This window comes from Venturia canescens, chromosome 1, assembly GCF_019457755.1.
Source record: "Venturia canescens isolate UGA chromosome 1, ASM1945775v1, whole genome shotgun sequence".
Classification (NCBI taxonomy): Eukaryota; Metazoa; Arthropoda; class Insecta; order Hymenoptera; family Ichneumonidae; genus Venturia; species Venturia canescens.
The window spans coordinates 6442047-6467266 of record NC_057421.1 but is presented as its reverse complement, the minus strand read 5'-3'; the positions used below and the strand labels follow the sequence as shown (position 1 = coordinate 6467266).

The 25220-nt window shown below is 39.6% G+C and overlaps 2 protein-coding genes across 3 annotated transcripts in view; one reads left to right on the top strand and one right to left on the bottom strand.

Annotated features, from left to right (window-relative positions):
- Nucleotides 1–11895, top strand: part of LOC122419563 (uncharacterized) — a 49786-nt gene extending 37891 nt beyond the window's left edge. Inside the window, exons 2-3 of the mRNA XM_043434240.1 lie at nt 8187–9925; nt 11042–11895. Coding sequence (XP_043290175.1) covers nt 8187–9925; nt 11042–11374 — 2072 coding nt within the window. The 3' untranslated portion in view covers nt 11375–11895. The remainder of the gene's footprint in view (nt 1–8186; nt 9926–11041) is intronic.
- The window catches only part of qin, a 150580-nt gene extending 134538 nt beyond the window's left edge, over nt 1–16042 (bottom strand). Inside the window, exons 1-4 of one of the 2 annotated variants that reach the window (XM_043434227.1) lie at nt 13974–16042; nt 13211–13572; nt 12423–12623; nt 12009–12089 (exon numbers count right to left, since the gene is read on the bottom strand). In XM_043434227.1, the coding sequence (XP_043290162.1) occupies nt 12009–12089; nt 12423–12623; nt 13211–13572; nt 13974–14085 (756 nt within the window). In that variant the 5' untranslated portion in view covers nt 14086–16042. Of the gene's footprint in view, nt 1–12008; nt 12092–12422; nt 12624–13210; nt 13573–13973 lie in introns of those variants that run through there. The other variant, XM_043434228.1, reaches the window with a different exon arrangement.
- Nucleotides 16043–25220: the final 9178 nt, after the last annotated feature.

Genomic DNA, 25220 nt, shown 5'->3' with positions numbered 1-25220 from the left:
AGCTACTCAAATTTTAACCAAATTCACTTTTTTGCATAATTCATCGAGAACTATCCCTCGCTACCGTTCTTCCCTATTAACAATTTTTGAAGAACGAGTCCGAGTTGCCATAGACGAAATTAAAGACCAGCTGTCATCGTGACATTTGAAATGAGATAAAATAACTTCAGAATCACAATTCGATATCGCTCAAGCTACGTGTAACGTGTAAAGATCGATGTCATAGTTCGATACAGTTTCGAGAGTTTCGAGAAGGAGTGTTTATAGAGAGAGAGAGATTATAGAGAGTCTCTCTTTCCAAATTTCTGAGAAGATCGACAGAGGATTATAAGCCCAGTAATGCTTGTCCCGCCCGAATCTTAATTCAGTCCATCAGCATAATCACCTGAAGTAATTTTCTATCGACAATAAAATAAAAGTAACTCCTTGACTTTCCGATATCTCCATCGCACGAAAAATTTAAGAGGATTGCGACGCATCATTATCACTACAGCATCATAATAAGGATAAAACTTGAGTAAAAATACTTTAAATATTCGTACAAACACCGACCATCGTCACGTTAACTCTTATCGTATTACTCGTCGTGTACATCAGGCAATCTTTATCGTTTGTCTTTTCCGTTTACGTCGAGATGCGGCGTCCTCAATAAGCTCTATCCAAGAGTGAAATTTCAATGTTCAAATAAAAAACAATTGTTTTTGTCACAAGACTCAATGTCTCGAATGAGTAATTTCTTGTAGAAAGTATTTCTATATCACATAACAAAACATTACAAAAGTTACAACGAACCGATTATAGTGGAAGAAAAGCGATGACAATGGGCGGTTCATTCACGCCTCAGGACTCTGCTTTATAAAAAGGGAAAACTTGTCCGTTAGAGATTTGACAAAAGCAATATTCAATCAGAAACATCAGACGTAAATGCTTCAGCTGATAATTGGAAGCAAAAATACAGTCGCAAAGAGTTCCTTCCACGTTCTTTATGACTTCATATTTATTTCGAATCATGAAAAATCTCTGATGCAAAAAACAAACGAAAAAAAAAAAAAAAAAAAATTCGCTAGAGATATTTGACATTCGTTCGTACAATTGCATCGCCTCAAGCTCATCGCAAGACACCCCCATGCCAAGCGGTGTACCCGTCACGCCCCAGGTCACACGAATCATGCTCGTTGAACTCGCTTCGACGATGCTACGGGTTGGGGAGGAAGGTCAATTATAAACTTTCATAACTCAAATAATTAAACGCACAGTGTACTTGAAAGCAAAAGCACCGGTATCTCGTGTTTTTTCTCTCTCTCTCTCTTTCTCTCTCTGTCTCTCTTTCTCGTTTTGCGTTTTTCACCGACTATTCCTTACTCCGCTACCTTTTCGAAGGTTTTTTTTACGAGAGCTGCAAAATACCGGGACGGATTATAATTACGGCTTGCACGCAATCGCAATAGTCTGTATTCCAATTACGTCATTCAATTAATCTGCATATGTAGCAAAAAAAGTAGTACCGCGTAGATATTTTCATATTTTCATGACTGTACATATATAATAAGCCGATGCGGATGCGGAAACACTCGAAATTAGGAGAAATTTGTCTAAATTTCTCTTAACCCGAAATAATTTTCGATCGTAACTCGTTAATAAAAATTTTGACATTAAAAACTGAGATCACCATTTGGTAAACAATTTCGTAAACTTCGTTTCGTTTTTATTCCTGTATTTGAGTTTGAACATTGTTTTGTACTAACTTGAACAATGTTAGCTCGCACGATAACGATGAGGACTCGTGCCTCGGAAGATTTTGATTTCATTCGATGATTCTTTTCAGGGTTCACTTTTTCAGATATTTTCTAGACATTTTTAGTCAATTTTTTCCCTCAATGGGTTCACTTGGGTCGTTATTTATGAAATTTATTCATTCAGTCTCGTAACGATATTATAAAATGCAAAAGTTGTCCAAAACCTTTAGTGTCAACTCCAACTTTGTGCCACGCGAGTGATGGAAAACTATGCATCGGGTTTGATAGCTTTCTATGAGATAACAATATGGAGGGGTGAGAGTTTGAAAAGGTATTGCTGGCCGAGGCAGAGATTCCACTGACATCGAGGGCATCGTATGCAGCATAGAACTTGAAATAAGTTGCATTTTCTAAACCGGAATAGCTCTCACAATGCCTTAAATGAGCATACGCATTTCTGGAGTGTCTTCGAGGATTTTACAACGTTGAATGTAACGAAATTAAAAAGTTTTATGAACTCGCACGATCCCAAAAAAATATTGCCCAAAAGTATATGAATAAAAGTTGTTGAAACCTTGGAAAAGGTACGCAGAAAGAGTAATGGAAAAAAGCTTCGAAGAAGTTATGTGAGAGCTGCACACTTGCTCGTTTTTTTTGTTTTTTTTTTCCCCCCTCCATTGCAATATCCGCTCCAACACAGAAATGCATAATAATTACACAGATATTATTCTGCAGCATCAGTCTTCGTTCTATCGTGTGATGAACATACCACACATTGGTCGAAAGCTCCTGCGGAAACAATTAAAACGTATCGATCCACTTAATGCTGGCTGGCTGATCCTGATAGAATACAGTGCAAGACACCATGCGTTAATGCGTTACGCCCGACGCTCCTGGCGTAATGTGCTGTTTTGTGAGCGAGGGGAAACAGGTGAGAGGGGCTAAAGAGATAGTGGGCAGAACGTGCGAAAGAGAAAGAGCATTGAAACAGTGTGCGAGTGGAGATGGAAAGAGAGAAAGAGGGAGGCATGGGTGTATCGGAGGGTTGGAAAAGCCGCGCGCGAAAGGCAACACAACGACGTAGCACCGTTGGTATCGTCGGTATACGATATTTCATGTATTTATGACGCGTTGCTCGTCGAGCAACCATTGGGCTCGATTCTCGACAGGGGTAAATCTCTCACACGGGCTAAAAATGAAAAAACGAGGGGGGAGGGAGAAAAAAAGACAAAAATAAAATATCGCAATCGACGACCGAGAGGAATCCGAGGAAAAATCATACCTGTATGTGTAATATAGTACCGCGAATTGTGCAGACGAAAGAGAAACGAAGAGCTCTTCCATACACCCGAAAAAAGTTAACACTCGTGTGCTAATTCCCCCTGCTGCTGGCACTGCCGTTGCTACTCTCGCTGCAACTAGCGAGTGAGACAAGCCGAGTAATTTATTAGGGATAACGAAGAGACAAAGGGCCGAGTGTCAAACATTTGACGTATTTTGTACTACCGAATGAAACTTCACCGGATGAATTTACCGTCTCCTCTTCGTCACCTGAAACTCTTCTCTCCTTCCTCCCTCATCGGGCTCCGGTCCCGGATTTTTTGTGTTAAAGAAATTAAAAAATATTATATAAATAAATGGAGAACGAATGTTCATTTTATGGAAAAGAGAAAAAGCGTAGATCTGATTTACTGTTCCAAACGAAGAATTACTACACTCGCTGAAAATCGTTATCGGCCAGTCAATTTTACTGCACAGTTTCGAACGAGACAAACATTTTTTACCGCACCGTACCCGCGTGAGTTTATTCCATTCCCGTTGTTTTCTATATCGATCCACGACGAATTAAACATTTTTCGAAATAAAAAAGTACCCTCGAAACTTTCGAATTTCGCAACGGATTACAGAAATTGAAAAACACAACAAATTATTCAAAGGATCAAAGCTTTTTTGTACGAAGAAATGAAGCTTCGTGCTTAAAGTAAAAAGAAAATTCGTCCATCGATCATCACCCATCGACGCGTTGTTTCAATATTTCAATCCTCATCACCGATTTATCGAAGCAAATTAATCGATGAAATAATGATTAATTATAAGCTATATTATTTTCATGAATGCCATTAATGCGCTTGGAGAATGACGATAAAATTTCATACAAATGAATGCCATTAACTGAGCACCCGTCATTATTCCAGGGCGCTTTGGCCAGACCGAGATTCAAATTAAAATGAGAATATACGCGTTCGTACATTCAAATAATGCGATGTTATCATACATTTTTGAGCCAACAATTATGTACACGCGACAAATTTTGCGTTGACAAAACAAATTAGAATCACACACTCAGCGTCAACTAAAATATGCGAATCAGTCGCGTATCAGTTTCAATTTAAACGCAAACGTCATTTTTACAAGAATATAAATGATAAATTTAGTTTTAAGAGTCATCGCGAGGCTCACGTGGCCAACTCAAAATCGATGGTGGAGCCTCCCATAGTAAAATATAACTATACATAGTAAATACGCTCGCTGTCACAGGTCAGACGTCTCGCGTGTATTCTACCGGATTTCTCCGTGAATTTTTATTGAAATCGCGACGAATAAATTTCGTAATGAGCAGTAAAGTGGTGCGAATCCGGCTCTGGTCTCTTCGGTCGTGGCAAATGTGTGTGCAATTTGTGATAAAATAATCTTCGTGACCGGCGTAAAAGGTGCCACGGCGTACGCAAGCTGCTCCGTATTTTTATTTATTCATTGCGTTGGTGAGAAAAATCTGCCGTCCAAATACGGAGTGCAGCCGGAATCGACTAATAAAATCACATTTTTTGACATTTTTTATATTCGCGTAATCGTTACATTAGCGATTAAATCCGGCGGAAACGGATTTTAATTTGATTTTTAGACACTTGGCGCTGCGTATACCATCGCTCGTACTAGTCAATGGACAGTCGTTGACCATATTTTTTCAAAGAAATTACCACGGGCAATTATATAGAGCACAATATTATTAAGAAATCTTGTAATGATTTTTTAATGGTAAATAATATTCAAATTCATTTCATTAGGAAAAGGATTTTATGCATAGTTATTAACACGACTCGGTAGTGCACTGTGAAAAGTTTACGTCCGACAACATCCATGGAGCATTGTACAAATGTTTACATTTATAGGTTGTGCGACGTTGCCACAACTTCACGGGGTTACGAAATCCTAAGGTTCCGTGAGCATTTGTCGTTTTTATCTTTATATTTCTAATTCAGATGTCCGTTGACCCCCTTTTTTTAACGAACCGTTAAAATCCTCAGGGTTCAATGCATTTAATAGACGTTTTTTTATGATTAACATCCGATATAAAAATACATCAAATTTTGAGTTATACAGGCTTCGAAGTCATTGTGGCTATATATGACACGTAAAATTGTGTTCTTTTGGCCAAAAATATTTCGATTAAACGGTCGTTAAGAGACCTTGAAATTTCACAGAGATTAAGTTTTAAGCTTGGACTATAATATACAAAAAAATTAGAGTGCCATCTGAAATGGAGCCTAGGGCTTATACATGCTTAAAAAATGACATTTCCCACTAAGGACGACTCGAGATTATAATCGTGAGTCAACACGATCGCCTACAACGTATCGTTACAGCTCCATCGTGTTGACATAATCGTCAATGGATCTCTCTGTCTACGGGGTATCAATCGATCGACGCTATCTGATCCAATTACGATAATACGCTTGTCGGAATAATAATTTTTCATGGGCGTCAGAAACGCTCGTTAATTCAATGATTCGAGTGTATTTTTTCAAGTTTTACTTCAATTACTGTTGAGTACATTCAACTTGAATTAATGAAGCTCGCGTTGGCGCCGAGTGACTCGATTTTGTATATGACTTAATAAATAATCATAGGTAACGCGCTCTCTAAAGTTCTCTTCCGTGTATACGAGCTAACCCCGATAAATCCATCTTGCATGGGGAGCGAGGATGAAGTGGCTCTGACTTATTTGACAGGTAAAATATCGAAGGGTAAGAAGAAGCGAAGAAATTAAATAAAAAAAAATCGATAAAATAAAGAAAAAGGAGGGAGCGATGAAGAATTGGAAAAGAGATGAAGATTTAGCGCAAAGAAGAAAGTCCGAGTGTCGCGCGGTGAGAATATAGCAGCGAGGAGGCCGCCAGAATTTCGAAGAGTGGAGAATAAATCGTTGAAAAGTAGAACGGCCCAGGGAAAATATTCTCTCGTACCGCGAGAAGGTGTCATTTGAAAATGTATAAAACGATAAAAGTAGCGAATAAGAATACCGAAAGGGGAGGGGGAAGGATGGGAAAAATAGAGTTGAAAAAAGAAGGAAAAGGAGGAACAATGAAGGCGTGCTAAGACGTTCGGAAAAATCTGAAAAATGATTTTTTTCCCTGGGCAGCGATAGCCACGCTCTTTTGCGCCATGCCGTCGGCGAACGGAGCTGGAACGAGGAGGCTGAGACGATTTTTTTGCACAGCTCTCGACTCTCTGTCGGAGAGGAGTCGGCTATGACGAGGAAAACATTAAACGAACAGAGAGAGAGCAAGAGTGAAAGAGTATAAAGGAGCAGATAAAGAGAGAGAACGGGTTCGTGGAGCCGAGTGGGAAGAGGACGGAAGGGAGTGTGTGTGAACGGGAGAAACGGCAACACAAGGCCGTCGCATCGTCAACAACCCGAGTGAGGGGCACCAGATGCTATATAATCGGCGAAAAGTGGAAGGAAGAGGCAAGACAAGTATCTCTGTAATTTTTTTTGCGTTCCGGGCGCGCTCGTGCGTCTTCAGGGTGGTGGATCCGATGGAAGAATCCGCGAGGCAAGTGGCCTTTTTTTAGTATCGAAGAAACGGGAGAAGAAGGGAAAAAACGTATTAAAAAAAGAGGTATAAAGAAAGCAAAAATAAAATCGGAGCAATAGTGAAGATGTCTTCATTGAGGATATAAAGAAGATAAAAAGTGAGGAGGGAGAAGAGTAAGAGAGAGAGAGAGAGAAAAAAAAGGAAGAAATGAAAGAGGAAGAAGAGTGAAAAAAAGGTCAGAAAGAAAATGAGTACGCGGAGTAAAAGTTGAGGACGCGCTTTGCGGATTTTTCAATCACGCCTCGCCACTGACAGGATTAATAAACCGAGCGCGCAGAGTTTCTAGACTCATTTCGGCCAGAATAGAATTGGATTTCCAGGTCGGGCTCGGCTCAACGCTAGCCATCTATCTCTTCCTCTCCTTCCTCGTTTCATCTCTCCATCCGGTCTCTCTCGTCCTGCGCTGTATCTCACTGTATCCTCCCTGTACGTTAACACTTCTATTCTACTGTCCCTCTCGATTTGAGGCACAGTCTTCCATGGTCTTTTGCGTACTCTCGCGCCCGTGCCAGTGCCCACCGACGCCTCCGCCTCTCTCTCTCTCTCTCTCTCTCTCTCTCTCTCCGCGTGTACAAATGCACGCCCATTCCTAGTGTGTGGCCACCACCGCCAGAACGATATCCCTTTGATGTCCTCGAGAGAGCCTGCATCCATATCTCTCCCTCTGGCCTCCCTCCCTCGCGTTTTCCTCCGTCCAGCCTCCCCCTCGCAGAGCCCAGCGTGCTTTGTTACATCGGACTAAATAATAGGTTTATAAAAATTCATGGCTTGTCTAGTGAGGCGGGGGTTTATATCCGCTCAGTCTCTTGGTTCAGAGCTCGCTTCGTTCTCCTCGCTCTCTCCCTCCCCGGCTCACATACCGTCTCTCTTTCAAGTGACAAAGTGACGAACTGTCGCAACGAACGCACAAGCAAAAAACGGCACTGGCACTACTCTACGGACTGTCCAAAGTGTATGCGCGTTTTGGCCTGTGTCGCGTCTGTGTACGCGCGTATGTCCATCCATGCTCGAGAGAGAAAGAGAGAGAAAAAGAGAGTGCGAAAAAGTACGTACCGGTCAGCGAGCGAACGAGAGAAACAATGCAAAAGTGGAAAATGCCCGACTCGGTAACAAAAAAGACGAGAGAAAGAGAGAGGGGAAGCGAGAAATGCACAGGAAAACTACACACGCAGTGGTCACATCGCGCTCGAACGTGACCAACTCACCCGAATATCATATACACATGCGACGCCAAGAACAGAATATTGCATAAAAAATTATACGATAGAATTTTATTTATGCCGATTGGCGAACCACGAGAAGCCTCAAAAACGTATACAGATTTACATATGGACCAATGCCCCACCCTCCCCCCCGATACGTTACTAAAATTATTTTTACCCGTCCGCTGGCCGATCGCGAATTGATGAAATTATTGATCCTCTATTTTTCCCATTGGATTGTGAATTGCAAAGCCGGAATTTCCGTGCGACTAGCTAAGCATCAGATTCCCATTGAATCGAAAGCATCGTATCGAACGACGAGGATTGAGTATCTTGCACAAAGTTCACGATCGTATCGTTATCTGTTACAGTTTTTTTCGCACTGCTCCTGCCCCGTGAGTCATCCGGTAGCAACGATACCCGGACAAGTTTCAACGATGAAGAGGACGAAGTAGATGCGATATTGGAAAACATGAAGTTCGCCGAGTTCAAGGAACGCTACCGACGACTGATACCGTACATGTCTTACTTCGTAGCAAACAATTACGTAAATTCACAAGTTTTGGGCGGAACTAAGCAGCAACAAGCTTACGAGCGGGAGAATCCACAAGCGACAAGCCCATTGATAAGAAAACCGCAGCGTCTCGTACCAGTGGGTGGAGGAAGAGTTGGCGATTCGAGAAGCAAATCAAATGGACGAGGCACACCGAACCCAGCGAGGAACACTTTACACAAACAAGAAAACGACTTCGTACCATCCGTGCAATACGATCCCGAGGACGCCACCGGTGACAAGGATTACTTCGCTCCGGTCACATACAACGCGAAATTAAACTACGACACAACGCGATACACGGGCTCTGGATTAACGGATCAGTACAGAGAATACGCATCGGTTGCGCAACAGCAGCACCAGCAGAGACCAATCGTTCATCAAGAAGGAACGAGCTCGCCTCTATTGCATCAAGATGCTCAATATTATCATAACAACGGACAAACCTCCAGACTCCTCCCTCCCTACGATTCACTTTACGAAAGGAAATTCTTGTCTGACAATATGAACACGAGAGTCATGGAATTTCACCACGATTATCCTCTGGATTACGGGGCTAAAATTCCCCACGACAAAGTCCCGATTAGCGGAACAGATTACAGCTATAGCGTTGAAAACCCGGAAGCACCGGTGAGATACATAAATGTCAAACCACCAACGAGACATCATCCGAAACCTACGCGAATACTGGCCCAATCTCCCGTCAGACGACGACCGGCGTCGCCTCCCCAACAACCATTCTCGCCCCTTTATCCCTTGGCGAATAATCCCACAGCGAGTCTTAACGACATTATGAAAAGTCTTCAGCTGACTGATCGTCTACCGGAGATGCTCAACAACAATAATATCGACAGCAGCATCAGAACACTCATCGAAATCCTTGGGATATTGAACAATGCGAAGCAAAACGAAGTGCCAAGATTGCGTGTCCCGAGTCCTTCCCTCCACAGAAATTCACCGAGTTACGATCGATTCCAGTCCGCTCATACGCGCCCGAAAGTCATAACTGAAACCATTTTCCAGGCGACCCCGAGTCCTCCATTGATTCCGAGCGAGCCTATTTTTCGTCACAAACCCGAAACTCCTTACGAAACAAACCTCAGAGCCAACGCTCCTCCTCTTAGCTCCAAATACGAGAGCCTCGATCAGGAGAAACAAAGTTTTGTAGAATACTTTACCCCCCTGACCGAAAATATCGATGACCACAAAGTTGAAACTTCCTACGAGTCCACTCAAACACCCATCAAACTCGAGAAACAACAAGAATTCAAGTATCAGATCAACGACGATGATCCTCTTACTGATGTGCCGGAAGTACAACTACCGGATAAATACAACTTGCCGGTTCAAACGGAAACTCCAATTAACAAGTTTTCACTGGCAAACGGTGCTCCCCCCGATCAACTACTCGTTCCACCCACTGCCCTTAAATACGGCGCGACCAGAGGCAAACCAAACGTCGATTATCCAGCCTACGCTGCTATACCGGATACCGAATTCAATTGCAAGGAGCAAAGATACAAGGGATTCTTCGGTGATCCCTCCACCGATTGTCAGGTACACCACTCATCAGCTATGGAGTTTACACCCGAACAACGAAAACTCAATGATAAATATACAAATTTGCATAATTTACGAATTGGATGGGGTTCGTATGTCGAATAACTGAATTGTAGAATGGTCGACATTTCGAAATTTTTAAAGTTGTGACATCAGTTTGGAGAAAAATAAGTAATTCGAAATTCTTATTCCCGATCGACTCAAAAATTCCTTCTTTGAATTCGTATTTACCCGAAAATATATATTTCAATAGTTTTCATTTCGAATGCAATTTTAACAGACCAGCCGAATGTCAAAAGTTCATATTTTCGAATTCAAAGTGGAGAGTAATCGTTTTACAGACAGACCGGAATATAGAGTAGCAAAAAATCAAAAATAAATTTTTCGAGCCTATAAAACTTAGATATGCAGAATAGCGATAGCTCGAAAAGGTGAAAGTCAAAATGACGATGTTTAAAATTGGAGATCACCGGTCTGAGTAAGTGAGTGAGTGAGGCGCGTGTATTTGGAGCTCCGCTGCATTTTTTCATTTTGATCGATCGACTTTCTAACGTTTCGCTATTTTGACTATTCGACTTTTTGGTGTTTCAGTGTTTCAACCTCAGTAATATTTGGTGTTTCGTTATTATTTTTTCAAAATTGTGAATTTTCACAGTATCGCTGACTGTAGTAATTTATGAATCGAAAGAGTGATAGTCGAATTTTCGAAAAATCGATATTTTAGTCATCGCCCTATGGGCGATTGTTACATTCTATTTTCGATGTAAACGTGCTTCGAACCTTGCAGTTTCTGCTTTATTTATTTTCGATAATCAAAGCTCTAGTTGAATCAATCAAAAATCAATAGTTTCGCTGAATTTTCAACTTTTACACTAAAATTTATTCTTATTGACACTAAACTTATTTTTATCTTTCAATGCTCAAGTTATTAAAACAAAAAAAAATAGTTGAAAAAGTGAAAAAAATTGGTATTGCAACATTTGCGAAACTCCAATTGGTCATTAATCAGTTTTTCGGTTAATCAATGCTTGGATTCCGTTTCATTATATTTCGTGGTCATCCTCAGAGTCGGCAGTGGACTAAATTCGAATATTTTATGTTTCGATGTCTCAGGTGTGGCACTACTGCGATCTGAATGGTGGAAAATCATCGTTTCTGTGTCCAAACGGTACGATATTCAGTCAAGTTGCTTTGACTTGCGACTGGTGGTTCAACGTGAAATGCGAATCAACGAGACAGCTGTACGTGTTGAACGAGCGCCTCTACAAGTACATTCTGCCAATAATGCCCAAGTTTCCGGAGGACTTCAGTGGCCCCGAAGTGGACCGATACTTGGAGCTCAAGTTCAAGGAAATGGAGGCGAAATTGAAGGAGAAAAAGTTGAAGAAACAACAAGAAAAGGATAAAGTTAAGGAAAAACTGCAAGGCCTTGAACGCGAAAAGTAAAATTATTGAAAATACTCGATAGTCCAATCAAACGTACGGGTTTTGTTGCCATTATACTATGATACGCTGCTAAACTATAATTCATATTCGGAGATAAGAATATCGCTGTAAAATGTGCGAAAATATGTGCAATAATGCGCGCCACATCATAGGAATGGAGCAACAGTTTATTCATAAGCATTTCTTTCGTTCTTTTGTCCTCTAGTCATGTTTATATTTGCTTAATTATTTATGAGACTGTGTGTTGGGCGATTGACACATTTGAAAACAAGGAAATTCGACGTTCAATAATGTCGTGTCTTCTATCTGCGGAGTGGATGAAAGAGCAAAGGGAAAACCAACTATTAAGGTGGAAGTTAAATGTCCTTCGAATAATATTGAAAACTTATTTTTTTGAATTCGTATACAGTTCGAATGACATAGATGGCTTACGGGAATATCATAATCACGATAGTATACTAGACTTGAGGAACGGATCGATTAATTTCCGGACCTTGTGTGCGTACCTTATATTTTTAAGAGCATCCATTATTACTTATTAAATTGTTGAATAAAAATATATTTATTCAAAATATTGCCTGATCTTACTTCTCCCTCAATTTCTTAACCAGAACAAAAGAGACGAAACACTCACCTTTTTTGTCTGAGAAATCCGCTGCAACGTGTCGGTCATCTTACTCTGAACTTCGTAAAACTGCTGCACGTATTCTGCGTTCTGTAAGTCGAAAAATTCATTGCAACAGGCCGTAATATGAAAACAAGAATCTTTATGGTTTTTTTTTATGGCTGAGGAATGAAACGAAAATTATTCTGATTGATAATTTTCTCACTGCAGAGCATATGAGAAGACATTTTTTATCCAATTATGCTATTAGTTCCAATAAATTTCTGTCAATTGTCTTCTCACCCTCGGTATGAAATTTGAACAGAGAAAAATAACCGAATGTTCCGTACGGAAGTAGATTGAAAAATTTGTCAAAATTGCTATATCGTATGCCAATGCTGAAATTAGTAGCCGTTCAAGTAATTTGTGTGTATTTATACATACCTTTTTTGGTAGGAAAACAACATTATGGCCCTGATGTGTTGCCAGCATACAATGGGCACAAGCAGAGAAAGAGCAATCGTTACAAAAATAATCTATTATTGCAGTTGTGTGTTCGGTACAATGCTTCTCCTCGAATAAAGACTTGTCCTCACAATCCAGAAGCATAATTGTACTGTGTTTCTGATCTATATCCACATGATACTGTAAGAAAATGAATATTAAATTACATGCTACAAGAACATATCTAGATTTTCGTGTTCTGCGTGACTAATTTAAAAGAATCATTGTTACAATTTAATAAATCAAAAGTATGCGTAGACGAAATAAATAATCTGGAAACAACTTCAGTCAAACAAATTATAAAATGAAACAAATTTAGTATTATTATGTAGTTCAGTCATTACTGATTTCTTTTCTGTCTTTCGGCGACTGTAAATATCAAGACGATCAAGTCCCTGGGCAGTCACAGAGTATATTGAGGTGACAAAAAAATTCTATAGCAATAAAAAACAGACATCCTGTTCTAATTTTAGTGTTTCGTTCAGAGATATTTTGAATAAATTTGTTTTTGTGCATGTGCACTTGCATATGGAAGTATTACTTTTTATAATCCATATCTACTAAAAATTTTGATATAAGAATAATTGAGTTAGAAAAGCAAATTGTAAAATGATTATAGACAAACGAATTCTAATCATAATTACAAAAGTTAGACATTCAAAGGTATTTCATGAAACCGACAACCAAATTCTTGCAAGTTTGTATACTTGTTCATAATATCAACTTACGGTAGAATAACAATTCTGGCAGAATGATGCTTTGCAATCAAGATCTCGAAGAATCGCATGATAGCCGCATTGTGAACAGTGCTTTTCTTTGAAGGATTCTGGCTTGGACTCGGATAAGCTGTTCTTCGCAAATAATATATCTGCCTCAGCCCCGTAAGTTAGGTTTGGCTGACACGCGACTATTAAACCAACCACATAAACGTTCACCGGAGGCTGAAGATTTTTTGAAACACTCAACGATTCTGGCATCGGACCACACACCGGACAAGGATCTTTCTCGTGCTTTCTGACACATTGGTTACAGAACGGATGTCCACAAGCCAAGAGTAACGGCGTATTTGAACGTCGTAAATCATTGATATCTACAGATGAAAAATAGTTTGAATTCATTTCAATTCTACTCAATATTTTACGATGGAATTTTCTACGATTTGGTTTCCATTTGGAATTCCATCAACGATTTGGTAAAATAACTCGAGACAGAAACGTGAGGAATGAAAATTTAAAAAAACCACCGATACATGGAAAAAGTCGGAACTAATACGTGACCTTGAGCGGCGAGATTATTAAATTTAATTGCTGGATACAAAAAAACATCTTTTTTCTTCTACATCCATATTAACATGCATTACATTTAATATATTTTTCCACCGTATCGATAAAAATTTGAAAAATTGAAAAACTCTGGGAAAATGTAATTTTTTCGTGTCCAAGTATCGAATACGTATTTAAAATAGAAAACAAAGGCTGTGATGAGACATACTTTTGAGGATGAATTGATGACGGCAGTAGATACACGTGATATTTTTCAGCCTCGTTGTTGGATAAGTGACATTTGCTTGTTGATCCGTTTTATTAGAACGATGATTAAACATTTTGAGGACGTTTCAACATTAATCAAATTGAATTAAAGAAAAAAACGGAGTGTAATTATTTTTGCCGCGAACTACATTCGTCCAAAACGGTTGAACAGGAACAAAGCAACAAAGCTTTCACGTGTGCCCATCGGATACACTATACACTGCCTTCGGGCTATCTCGCCGGATCTCCGACCAATGACGAGCCGAGAAAATTTGTCACGATTGGCTGGAACGCGACTAACACGCTGAGCTAAATAATACCGGCACGCTCTTACAGTTTATGTTTACTTAACGTCCAGAATTCCAACCGAAATTATTCAATAACATAACTTGTGTTCTCCGTCAACACTACCAGCTCTGATCTATTTATTTTATCGTCTTTTTCGTCACTGTATCGAATACGATGCAAGACTATTGAGCGGTTTTCGCGTCGTATTCGAACTCGCTATGCGCCAGAGGTGTGTAGCTCGTTACTAGGCAACCGTCCACATCGCGTCAGATTCAACCCTGAACTCTCGGATTCACGTGTTGATCAGTACATAATTTCTGTGGAATACTTTGAAGAAAAATACCGCCGAAAACAACAACTTACGATTTACAATGCCACGTATATCAATGACATTGAAAAACGGATTATAAAAATTATTACGAAACATTATTTTCGAAATGCAGTTTCTACTGACAAAAAATAAGACAAAGCTGGTAAAATTTTCTTTATTCTCTCAAACGTATTTCCGCTCAAAATGTTTCTTTAAAATTCGCAAGAGGCTCCAAAGAATTTAACGACAACTTATTATACGTTCACTATTATTAAAAGAGTTTATTGATTTTTCGAATGATAATTCTGAAACCGAATTCAGTTTCTACTTGATAAGAAAAGAAAAATTCTGATTAGACCCGAGCACGTAAAAAGGTTGAGGAACAACAGTACGTACGTCGTTCTCGGCCGTATGAAAGTGTATAAAACGTACAAAGGGGAAACCCTAGAAGAACAAAAAGACGCTGCAAGAAGGCAGCACCGTACGGGGTCTCGCCACTCCCGCTGCGTCGCGGTCCAAAAGCCGATAAACCGAATCGTCCCGCGAGTGCTCCCGACCAATGATATTCAAAATAAATATCAAGAGTCAAGCTGTGATTTGTAAATTGTAACGAGGAGAGCTCCTGGGTGAATCGATTTCAGCCGAGGGAGCACGTGTTGCCACTTGTTGATTATCTACAGAAGGTGAGTTCAGTTGTATGAGGATAAACCTACGCAAATGACCGTTTACTCCAACGCGGTTTGAACTCACTTCAAGTTTTTTTTATACACTTTCGACATAAGATGAACCGAGTTCGAACCTAGATTAACGTTGGAAAAAACGAACCAAAAAGGAATTTCCAAAAATGTTCTATACGCTTCATAAGTTTCAAGTCCTAGAAACTTCAATTTTGCTTCTAGAAATACGAAGTTTTGCAGATATAATTTTTACTATTGCTCATAATAATCGCGTGTCAAATTATTTATATTTTATTTTCAGCCGTAAATAATTTACGCAAGAACTTCAGTAACATTTTTCAACAATTCTCGAAATTTCCTTGAATTTTGTCGTTCGTTAAAAAAAATTCAAATTCACTGGAACTTTCGTTGTTTCATAAAAGCTTCGATATTCAAGTAAAAGTTCGAAGATCATAAAAATGTTGTGATTACCGGAAATCGACAAATTTTCAGCTTGAATATTCTTTCCCTAATAACCTTTTTTTAACCCTCAATAGTCACACAGGGTATACTGGACCCCAGCCGTTTTTCAACCGATGATACCAAATAGAAATTTCGAGAAAATGGGACTTGTGGTCACCTCGGTCGACAGTTCGAACCTTTGAGAAGAGAGCAGCCTCATCGTTATTATTTGAAAGGGCCCGTTAGTTTAGCTTTGGTAGTCGATCAAGTCAGACCGTGCGAAGATCTGGGGCTGGGGTCCGACCCACCCCAGCGTGACAAATTTAACTAATACTACCTGAAAGCGTGATTTCTCAGGTTTATAGAACGAGTTGATTTTTTTTTTTTTTTTTTATTGAAAATTACGATTTTTACATCAATTTTTGTGAAAAAAGTCATTTTTCCTGCATTTTTTTCTTTGACGTTTTTTTTTTATTAAAAATAACACGAATAGAATAAAATCGTTATGGTCGTTTCTTAAAAGTTCAAAATACATTGCAGTATTTTTATTTTATTTTTTTTCTACAGTTTTTCAATTATTTATCGTCCCCGAATTGAATCTTTGAAATCGATTATTTTATGAGAATTACGACTCAGTTTTAAAATTATTTTGGTGAGAAACTCGAGTCACAGGGTAGCTTATTTATATTATTTCTCTTTAAGGGATAATAAAACTGGATATTAGTGGGATGTGGGGTCAGTAAAGTGTACGAATGCGCGTCTCATTCGGCTGTGTGGCTGCTATGCCCTTGCCCTTGAGCGTAACGCTTATTTGTATTGCCTCAAAGTGATGGCGCGCAGACTCGTCGGCCGAGTCCTCGCTGTCAGAACAAGTGTGTTGGCTTAATTTTCGTCAACGCATGAAACATAATTTCTGCCAATGAATTTTTTCCGAGATTTCTCAGAACAAGTAGAAAAACTCGTAAACTCCCTTGTGAAATATAAATCGAAGGCAACAAATATTCGAATTTCTATAAGATCGCATCGTAAATGGAACTTCGGTCATCGTTTTTTCGATTTCGAACGTTTTCCCATCCGGATAATTCGGCGGTGCTTGACAACAAATAAACTGGTTGACGAGGTCCCGTTGATCTGCTGATTTTTCGCCGAAGACCTCCTTGCTTCGTCGATGCACTACTTTCAGGCACTCACGTCGTTCTAACTCGTCTAATTGTAAGCCGTGTAGCCGTGACTAATCCATAGATTATGACGACCAGCGACGCGCGCACCCCCACCTCTTGCTGCCACAGTTGGGGAGAGGGAAGTGGGACTGCTGCGAGCGCTTCTCGATAACAAAACAGCGGTAGAGGGGGTAAAGGGTCTCGAGGCGAATAGCGACGAGTCCAACAAGAAGTAAACAACTTTCAGCGTGAAATAATAACACAAGTTAGGCTGAACCAGAATTTATTCGGATGGGTTATTAACCAAAAGGTAAAAACGACCAATAATTGAGTAAATAATTAAATCAAAATTTATTGTTCATCGAACAACCGGCAATACGGGAACTTTTTTATCTATTGATCGAAAAAAAGTCGTTCGAAAAAATCGCAATAAAAAAATAATACTCGAGATTAGAGTTAATATTCTGAGCCCGTAGAAATGTTCATGTTTAACTGTGAATATACGCGTGAACAATGATTAATTCAAAATATGCATTGCATATTCGAAATATGCATGAGCATATTTAGTGTTGTGGTGCACCATTACAAAACAAATATTCAAAGACGCACCCGAGTACAATCTCTGACAAAAGTGCACAGTATTTAAAGTTGCAGTGAGAGTACAATCTTCTACAAAATTACAAAATCTGCAAAATGCTTTCGCGTCGTCCTGAGTTCGGCAAAGCAACATTGTCATTTGTTCTGCAAAAAATTTATATTACTTACTGCTTTTACTGACTTTGCTCGAGTTCTCAGGGTTTTCGAGTTTTCCCATTCGTCGAAGCTGAGTCATACAATGAGAAGAAAAAATTTGTCGTACAAAATCCCATTTGATCCGACCAAAACCCAGTGGATTCGAATACTTTTTTTCGAACTGTACTTTCAATGAAAAAACTTTATTCCCACAATAGAAAACTTCAATTTTTCACCTCGTTTTTGACTTTCGAAGAGGAATAAAATTCGTGTATTCGTTGAGGGTTTTCTTAGCGAATTTGGTACGAAAATTTCGCCATCATTGTAACGGCTGATGAAACAATGCACCGAAGTTTTATCTCGAGTTTTATCGTCCTCGGTATCGCAGTCAATTTTTTAACTGAAAAAGCTTGGCAATAAAACTCTTTGGAAGTGACTGTAACTTGGGGTGCGTAGTTATGGGTGGCAGAAATTTTACAGGGGTAGATTTTCTTGAATAAATCATTTTCATTACGCATTCCCTAATACATGTATTGATTTATTTCGCGGCGCGCCTCGTTGCATTCCACCGCTTTACCGTTCGCCGCTTCACATCGAGTTGAGAAATACTTCGGTCCATATGCAACAAAATATAAATTTGTCAGGAGACCCTCTTGCTTTCGTGGACGAGGCCTCACCTTTCCGCTTTTTTTTTTACATTTTTATTTTTCAAATCTCATAGCCGGAAATCCCCGAAGTGATTTTTGGTGAAAAACTTTTGGAAAATGAAAAGAAAGCTCATAAGTCAATGAAAAAACATTCCCGTGAAACGAAGTTTCCATCTAGTGAGAAAATTTATCGATAAACGTGCGTAAAATGATCGATTCATTTCTCGTCGGACATTAAACGTGAATGCATTCCCTTTGAGTGAGGTTCGAAGCTCGATTACCCGAAGTCGAGCGTTGTGGACCCGATTTCAGTAGTCGAGGATCGAGCATGATTCAAAGGAAACGCATTCTTCGTCAGATTTGTTTCGACACAACTCAGCCACTCGCCGTTTAATTAGAATTTTAACCAATTGATCGGCCCACCTCGCACACTGTTGAAAAACTTTTTCCAAAAAAATAAATTATAAAAAATATTGCTACGAAGTAAATATGTTTTTGACATAAATTTAATGTTTTTATAAAAACAAATATAAATTTATTAAAATCAATGGGCCGTTAATAGACGAGATTGCACGTTCACTACAAACAATGCGTCCATCAAAATAAAAACCACGAAAATTTATGATTTGCTATTGGCAGAACTCCTGTATTCAATTCAAGTAACGGTATTTAGTTTCAAAAAGCTTTAAACCATAAACTTCCCCTAGGAAAAAAAGGTTGGGACAAGTACATTGATGGTCCCTCGTTTGCTGATAATTCCATCCATAAAAAAAACTTTGAAAAAAATGAAAAAAAATTGTAAAAACAATTATTTTATGAAAAAAAATACAGAACAATTCGAAAAAAATTTCACAAATCTTGAAAAAACATTATATTTAAAAAAAAACTAATCTGTATCTATTTTTTAAAGTGTCAAAAGAATCAAATAACAAGTAAAAAATAAAAAACCGAAAAATCGCGCTTAAAATCATTTTGGAAACCGATGCCTCATTCTTCTTATTTGATTCGAACAGCTAAATCAATTGAAAAAAATTCCATCTAATTTATGTGCAGCATTAAAATTTATTATATCAATTCGAGGCCAAATATTTTCTATTTCAAAAAGCTTTATTATAACGACTAATCAATAACTGCCAAAAAAATGATTCATTGGACGTAACATATTTTTTAATCCAACTCAAATGAAAATATTTTTGAATTTCCCTCAAATAATTCGAATTACTTGGAAAAAGAAATTTTTTTAACAGGGCCCGGCATCAATCTTTTGTTGAACCGAAAATGAATCCGTGCGCCTGGGCTGATGATTCTGTTGCGGAACGAAAGAAACATTTAAATGTGTGCACGTCGAGCAATTATTCAACTCGCTTACGCACTTTGGAAAATAGCAGAAAATGGGTATCAATTCACAAGGAATTAATGAAGCGAAGGTGAGCAGGCTTTTGATCATTTCTTTGGAAAGTTCATTCAGAAAATCGCGTTCCACTTGGACTCGTTTCGATTTCTCTTTCAATGTCACGGTCTCAGCGTTCCTGTTTCAGCATTTCCGAATGCAGCACCGAGAAGACCAGATTTTCTTGGGGACCGAAATAATAGAGGAGACCGGGGCAAAACGAGATACCTAAGGAAATATTGAGCTTTTCAGAAGTTTGGGAAGCTCTGTCTATTTTTTACTCCCAAAAACTAAGAAATGTACTGGAATTCTTTTCAATCTTCAAAAAAAAAAAAAATTCCGAGTCAAAAAGGGCTACCCCTCAAAAACTCATGAAATTTTTTTTTACTCTGATTTTAATTTAATGCACCTTGGGTGCATTTTGCACCCGTAACCGAGCGCTTCCGACTTACCACTGTAAGCGTTGAAAGCGACCTCGGCGCTTACAGCGCTCAAACGTAAGTCGAGCGCACGCTGTGAGCGCTCTCAGCGCTTACAACGCTCTAACGTACGTCGAACGCACCCTCTGTAATTCAATTCAAAATTAATTATATGCATAATAACGAAGATTGCCAATGTTTATTTTGTAAAAATTTATATTCTTTATCCATTGAATCATGGATTCAGTGCCAAAATTGTGCGGAGTGTAATCGTAGATATACAAATACTTTTTGTATATCTGTGCAAAAACGTTTCCACTTTGGAAGTGATGTAAAAAAAAGAGAATTTGAAAAAAACAAATTTTTTGAAAAAAAAATCAAAATCCAAAAAAACCAGATATTTTGGAAAAAATATGTTTCGTGTTCTTTTCGGGCAAGTTAAAAATTGAAAAAAAAGACAAAAAATTTCTCTCATTTTTCGGGTATCCCGTTTTGCCCTAGTCTCGTCTAATCTGATACACACATTCAGCAAAATGATTTCGTCCAGGTGAGAAAATTTCGCAAATTACGATTTTTAAAAAAATTGATTTTCAGTGAAACAACATGAAACGGACTTTCCTAATACGTTTTCCGAGTGTTTCAGGCCAGATTAATGTGGCTGACACTCTTGAGAGGTCTCAAGAGAATACCAGAGTCAGCGAGAAAGGAGCAGCACGAACTTGTGAGAATAGAGGAGATAAGAAAATTCGAAAGTTCAACAGGGTCGAGCATATTTGATGGAAATTTCAATTTCCCTCCGAAAAATCCACCACGATTCAAACGGCGCATGAATATGTGTTTTAGGGGGGAAACCACATTAGAAAGAGCTGTTTAAAACTGATTTTTTGTGATTTTTTTTGGGTGGGAAGAATTAATTAGAATTTAATCAAATTTTGACATCATTTCATTTATATTTCGAACTATTGTTATGATTTTTTTTACATAATTTCATCCAAAAATAACAACGTTACACTGTGATGTCCGCTGAAGGTTGTTAGTTTCGTTTTCCAATTGCGTACACTGTAGTCATTCCGATTTTCATCCGAAATCAAAAAGGTTTTGATTTTACATTAATAACTTATTTTCTAAGAATATGAATCTCAATGTAGGTGAAAATAATGAAAATTAATATTTTTTCAGGCGTTGGAACAATTTACTTCGATTTTCACGATTTTTTTCTCTAATTATGCGAAGAAAAATACCCTTAAAATCATATCATTTCACAAGTTGGTTCACATAATTCGTAATTTTATAAAGAATCATACTGTCCATTTCCATAATGATCGGTTCTATACTTTTTGAGTTACATTGTACGCAAATGTGAAAAAAGTCATTTCGAGATAAACGCGTTTGAAAAATAAATTCTCGGAAACTAGAAATTCAAGGAAGTGGTTTCCCCCCTTAATAAATAAATTGATGGACTTACTATTCCGTCAACGTGGCTCTCGAGCCAGGGTAAGGTGCCAGAATGCAATGGCTCGACCGGAAATAATTACGAAATCGTCGTTTTCATCCTGAAAGACTTGCAAAAGTGCACAAAAAAGGATAATCCACGTATCGAGAAAGACGAATCGATGGCGAATCATTTTGAAAATCGATTTATGTTCGTGCTGATCACAGCATTCTTGATTCGAAACGCAAACAAAATTTGCGATTTTTTTATTCTCGTTAATCTAGAAGCCTTTTCACAGACGTTGCACGCGCTTATCGGAGATTAGCGTAAGAACTCTCATCAACGGAACGTCCTCAACGCGATATGCGTCGACCTACGAATAGCGTCGAATCAGGCACCGAGGGACTCATTTACAATCAATTCGATTCTGGTCAGGGATCAACTCGAGTAATTGGGATCAGGATTCAATAACGAGGTATCAAAACCGCCCACTGGTTCATGCGCTTTGCTTGACCCTTCTGTTCTAAGCTCCACATTTTTTTTCAATTATAGAATCGAAAAGCCTTGCAGGGACTGATCGATATAGTGGCTCATGGCAACGAAGAAACATCAGCCTGCTCTGAGAGCGAAAGTAGAGTCGATGTCCACCAAGCTGTAAGAGGATGTAGGTCGGTGGGTGGTGAAATCTTGTCCTCGGATTTATCGAGTAGACTGAATTCAATATATGCAAGAAGAGATGATTGTTGATGACTAAGGAATCACTGTCCACTCGGGTTATTCAGTTCATCAAATTTTCCACTCGGAGCTATGTTGGAACGAGCATGAAGGGAGGCAACGATGAAAGCTGCCCAGCGACGGAGGTTCGCTTCGAATGAGTCGAGTTTTATTCATGACGAAGACGAAGGTCAGTCATGCTGCAGCGTAGAAACAAAAATGAAGATGCGAAAAGCCTCTTGATCCCGGCTCTGTAAATGGTCGGCAACGCAGAAGATTTCCGTCGCCACAGAACAGAGGAAAGAGTTAATTAGACAAAGCGATAGCGTCATCTCTGTTCCAGAACTAGAAGCAAATTTGTCCATTTTTTTCGACAAGTTGACGCACGAGCAGAAGAGGTCGAGTATCATCAAAGATGAATCAAAATTCTCCGAACTTGGGAAAAAGTTGGAATATGCATTTCCATCAATAATAACATTTCGTAGATATTTCCGACATTCAAAATTCTTGGAAGTACTACCGTGGAGATTTTTTGTATGGTTTAAAAACTGTCTGAGTGGAACAAGGTAAATTCACGTTTTCGTGGAATTCACACGAGGAAAAATGATTGTCGAGTTCCAGGTAATCAGCAAATTCCACAATTGGAGACGAGACCGAGGTGAGGGATTTGAATTTTTCGAGTAACACACGATGCACGAATATCATTCAGTTCGAGAACTGCACGTCGGATTCTATGAAGCCTGAAGGGAGGAAACCTGAAGATAAATTAACAGAGCCCTAGACAGGGACTGCGATGCTCGGAAATTCTAGTCCTGACGTTGTCCTCGATTTTCCAAGGGATGTAGGTCAGATCTCGGTACTCCCGTTTCATTAATTCATGTTTTTTTTCCAGCTTCGTAAATACTGTCGTTCAACACTGCTTCTTCTGACTTTATACTGTGGAACGTGAAAAAAAAAAGAACCATTGTGCGCCACAGCGCTCTGGCCAAAAACAGAGGCTGGAAGATGTTTTTGCTGTAAAATTTCCGGCAGCGTTACTGGTCCGGACTGGTGCTTCCCCTTACAGATCCGGGTCAAACAACATTGAAACCGAATGTCATGGACGAGGGCTTGGATTAGGAAGGATGGAAACGTCGAGCAACTCGGAGCACTGCACACGAAGTGAAAAAGAATTTTGTGAGTATTTTTTGAATGATTCACCAGAAGCAACTCAAGTTGTTAACACTTGCATTAAAATGTTGATCATGGCAAAGAAAATCTGCGGAATTTTGTAAACCCCAAGAAAGTTTCATCGATTTATTCCTCTCGGACTATTTTCGCAATTCCATCGTACCCTTTTTATCTTCATTTTCATTGGATCCCACAATTCTTGAAATACAGCGAATTGACCCGAAACGATAGAGGGAAAGTAAAGCTAGTAACCAGCGTGGGTTTTGGCGCCAGACGAACGTTTGATTACTTCTGGTAGTTTTCCAACATTCCGCTTCCGACGATTGCAGTGGATGATAGCCCATCGGTGAATTCAGTATGGTCTTACGTATCCCAAACATGGCATTCACTGAAAAGCAAAGGACCTTTGCTATTCGAATCGGAGAGAGAGGATGCACATTGGATTTTTCTTTTGGCCCACTCTTTCTTCGTGGAGAGCTTCAGTCCAGTTGATTACGAATTCACTAACGCGATGAATGACGTTCAAATGTTTTATTATCCACAGTGAAATCTACCAATTGTTTTTAAAATATATTCGACTCGCAAGCTCCTTGGCAAATTCAAAATTGGTGGCCCTTCATCGAAGCCAAGAAATCGAGTGAATCCAGGGAAGGTGCGAGCCCAATTTTGTGATCGATTCCATTAGGCGAAAGTTAATTAACCAATCGAATATTTTCTATTTCAGATTGGCAAATGAGCCTGAGTTAAGCAACTCTTTGGTGTCTTTTGACGTAACATCGCACCAGTTATCAGTTGGGACTCGAGTTTGTTTGCGATCCTGTGAAAAGTGAGCCTCCCCAAAGAACAGAAGGACCGATTATCTTTCTGCTCATATTTGCCGGAGATGAGGAAGGTCTGATGCACGGAGAAATGGAATTATGATTCATGGGTTTATCTTCAGAGGTCTCGGAAGTAGTGCCGAGAGCGTGAAGAGTAGTTACACAGCGGAGCGAGCATCGACAACAGACAGTGAATAGGATCGATGAATTATTTGCCTTGGTGGAGGACACTGCCGCGACGAGGAGGGTGGGAGTGGTCGGGGAGGGCGGCGCGGGGTTCAGAGGTATCACTGGAAATATAGGGATGGTGGGTGGCCAGGAGAGGGCTATTGCGACAGTAACCAGGGAGTGCATACTACAAGCGTATGAGAATAGCGAGGAAGGTATGAGGCATGGGAGGGAGACACAGCGACAGGTAGATACAGAGATTCGGTGGGGCGTGAAGCCATCGGTTGAAATTTTCATCGGCTTTCGTGTGTTCGCATCGATTATTTATTCACGAGCTAACGAACGAACGACTGACCGGACAAACGGGGGAGAATGCCAGGTACGGTACGCACGAGAGGGTAAAAAGAGTGCTGTGTGTAGGATTGAGGAATGAAAATAAAAGAGTTGGCCAAAAATGTGGCTCAACAAGCGATGGGCAAGAGGGAGCGAGAGAGAGGGGAGGAGGAGGAGGAGGAGGCGAAGGCAAGGAAAGCGAGTGAATAAAAACTGCGAGACTTCGGTGCAAAAGTAAAAACGTAAAAACAAAATACGCAACATAGAGACAGCCTACTTTCTGTACGGCCGAACCGACGCTCGACGCAAATTTCAAACGCGTCTGCCAAACCTTTGCAACTAAATGCATCCTTCTCCCCGTTCTTTCCTCCCCACTGAATCACGCGATCTCACCGCGACGAGGCAAAATGCGCGTGTCGAGAAGCCTTAGAGCAACCTTCACCGAAAGCAGCCGGTCTCCGCTTCTGCCCAACTTCAATGCCAAAGCCACCGAGCCAGCGTTATTGTAGT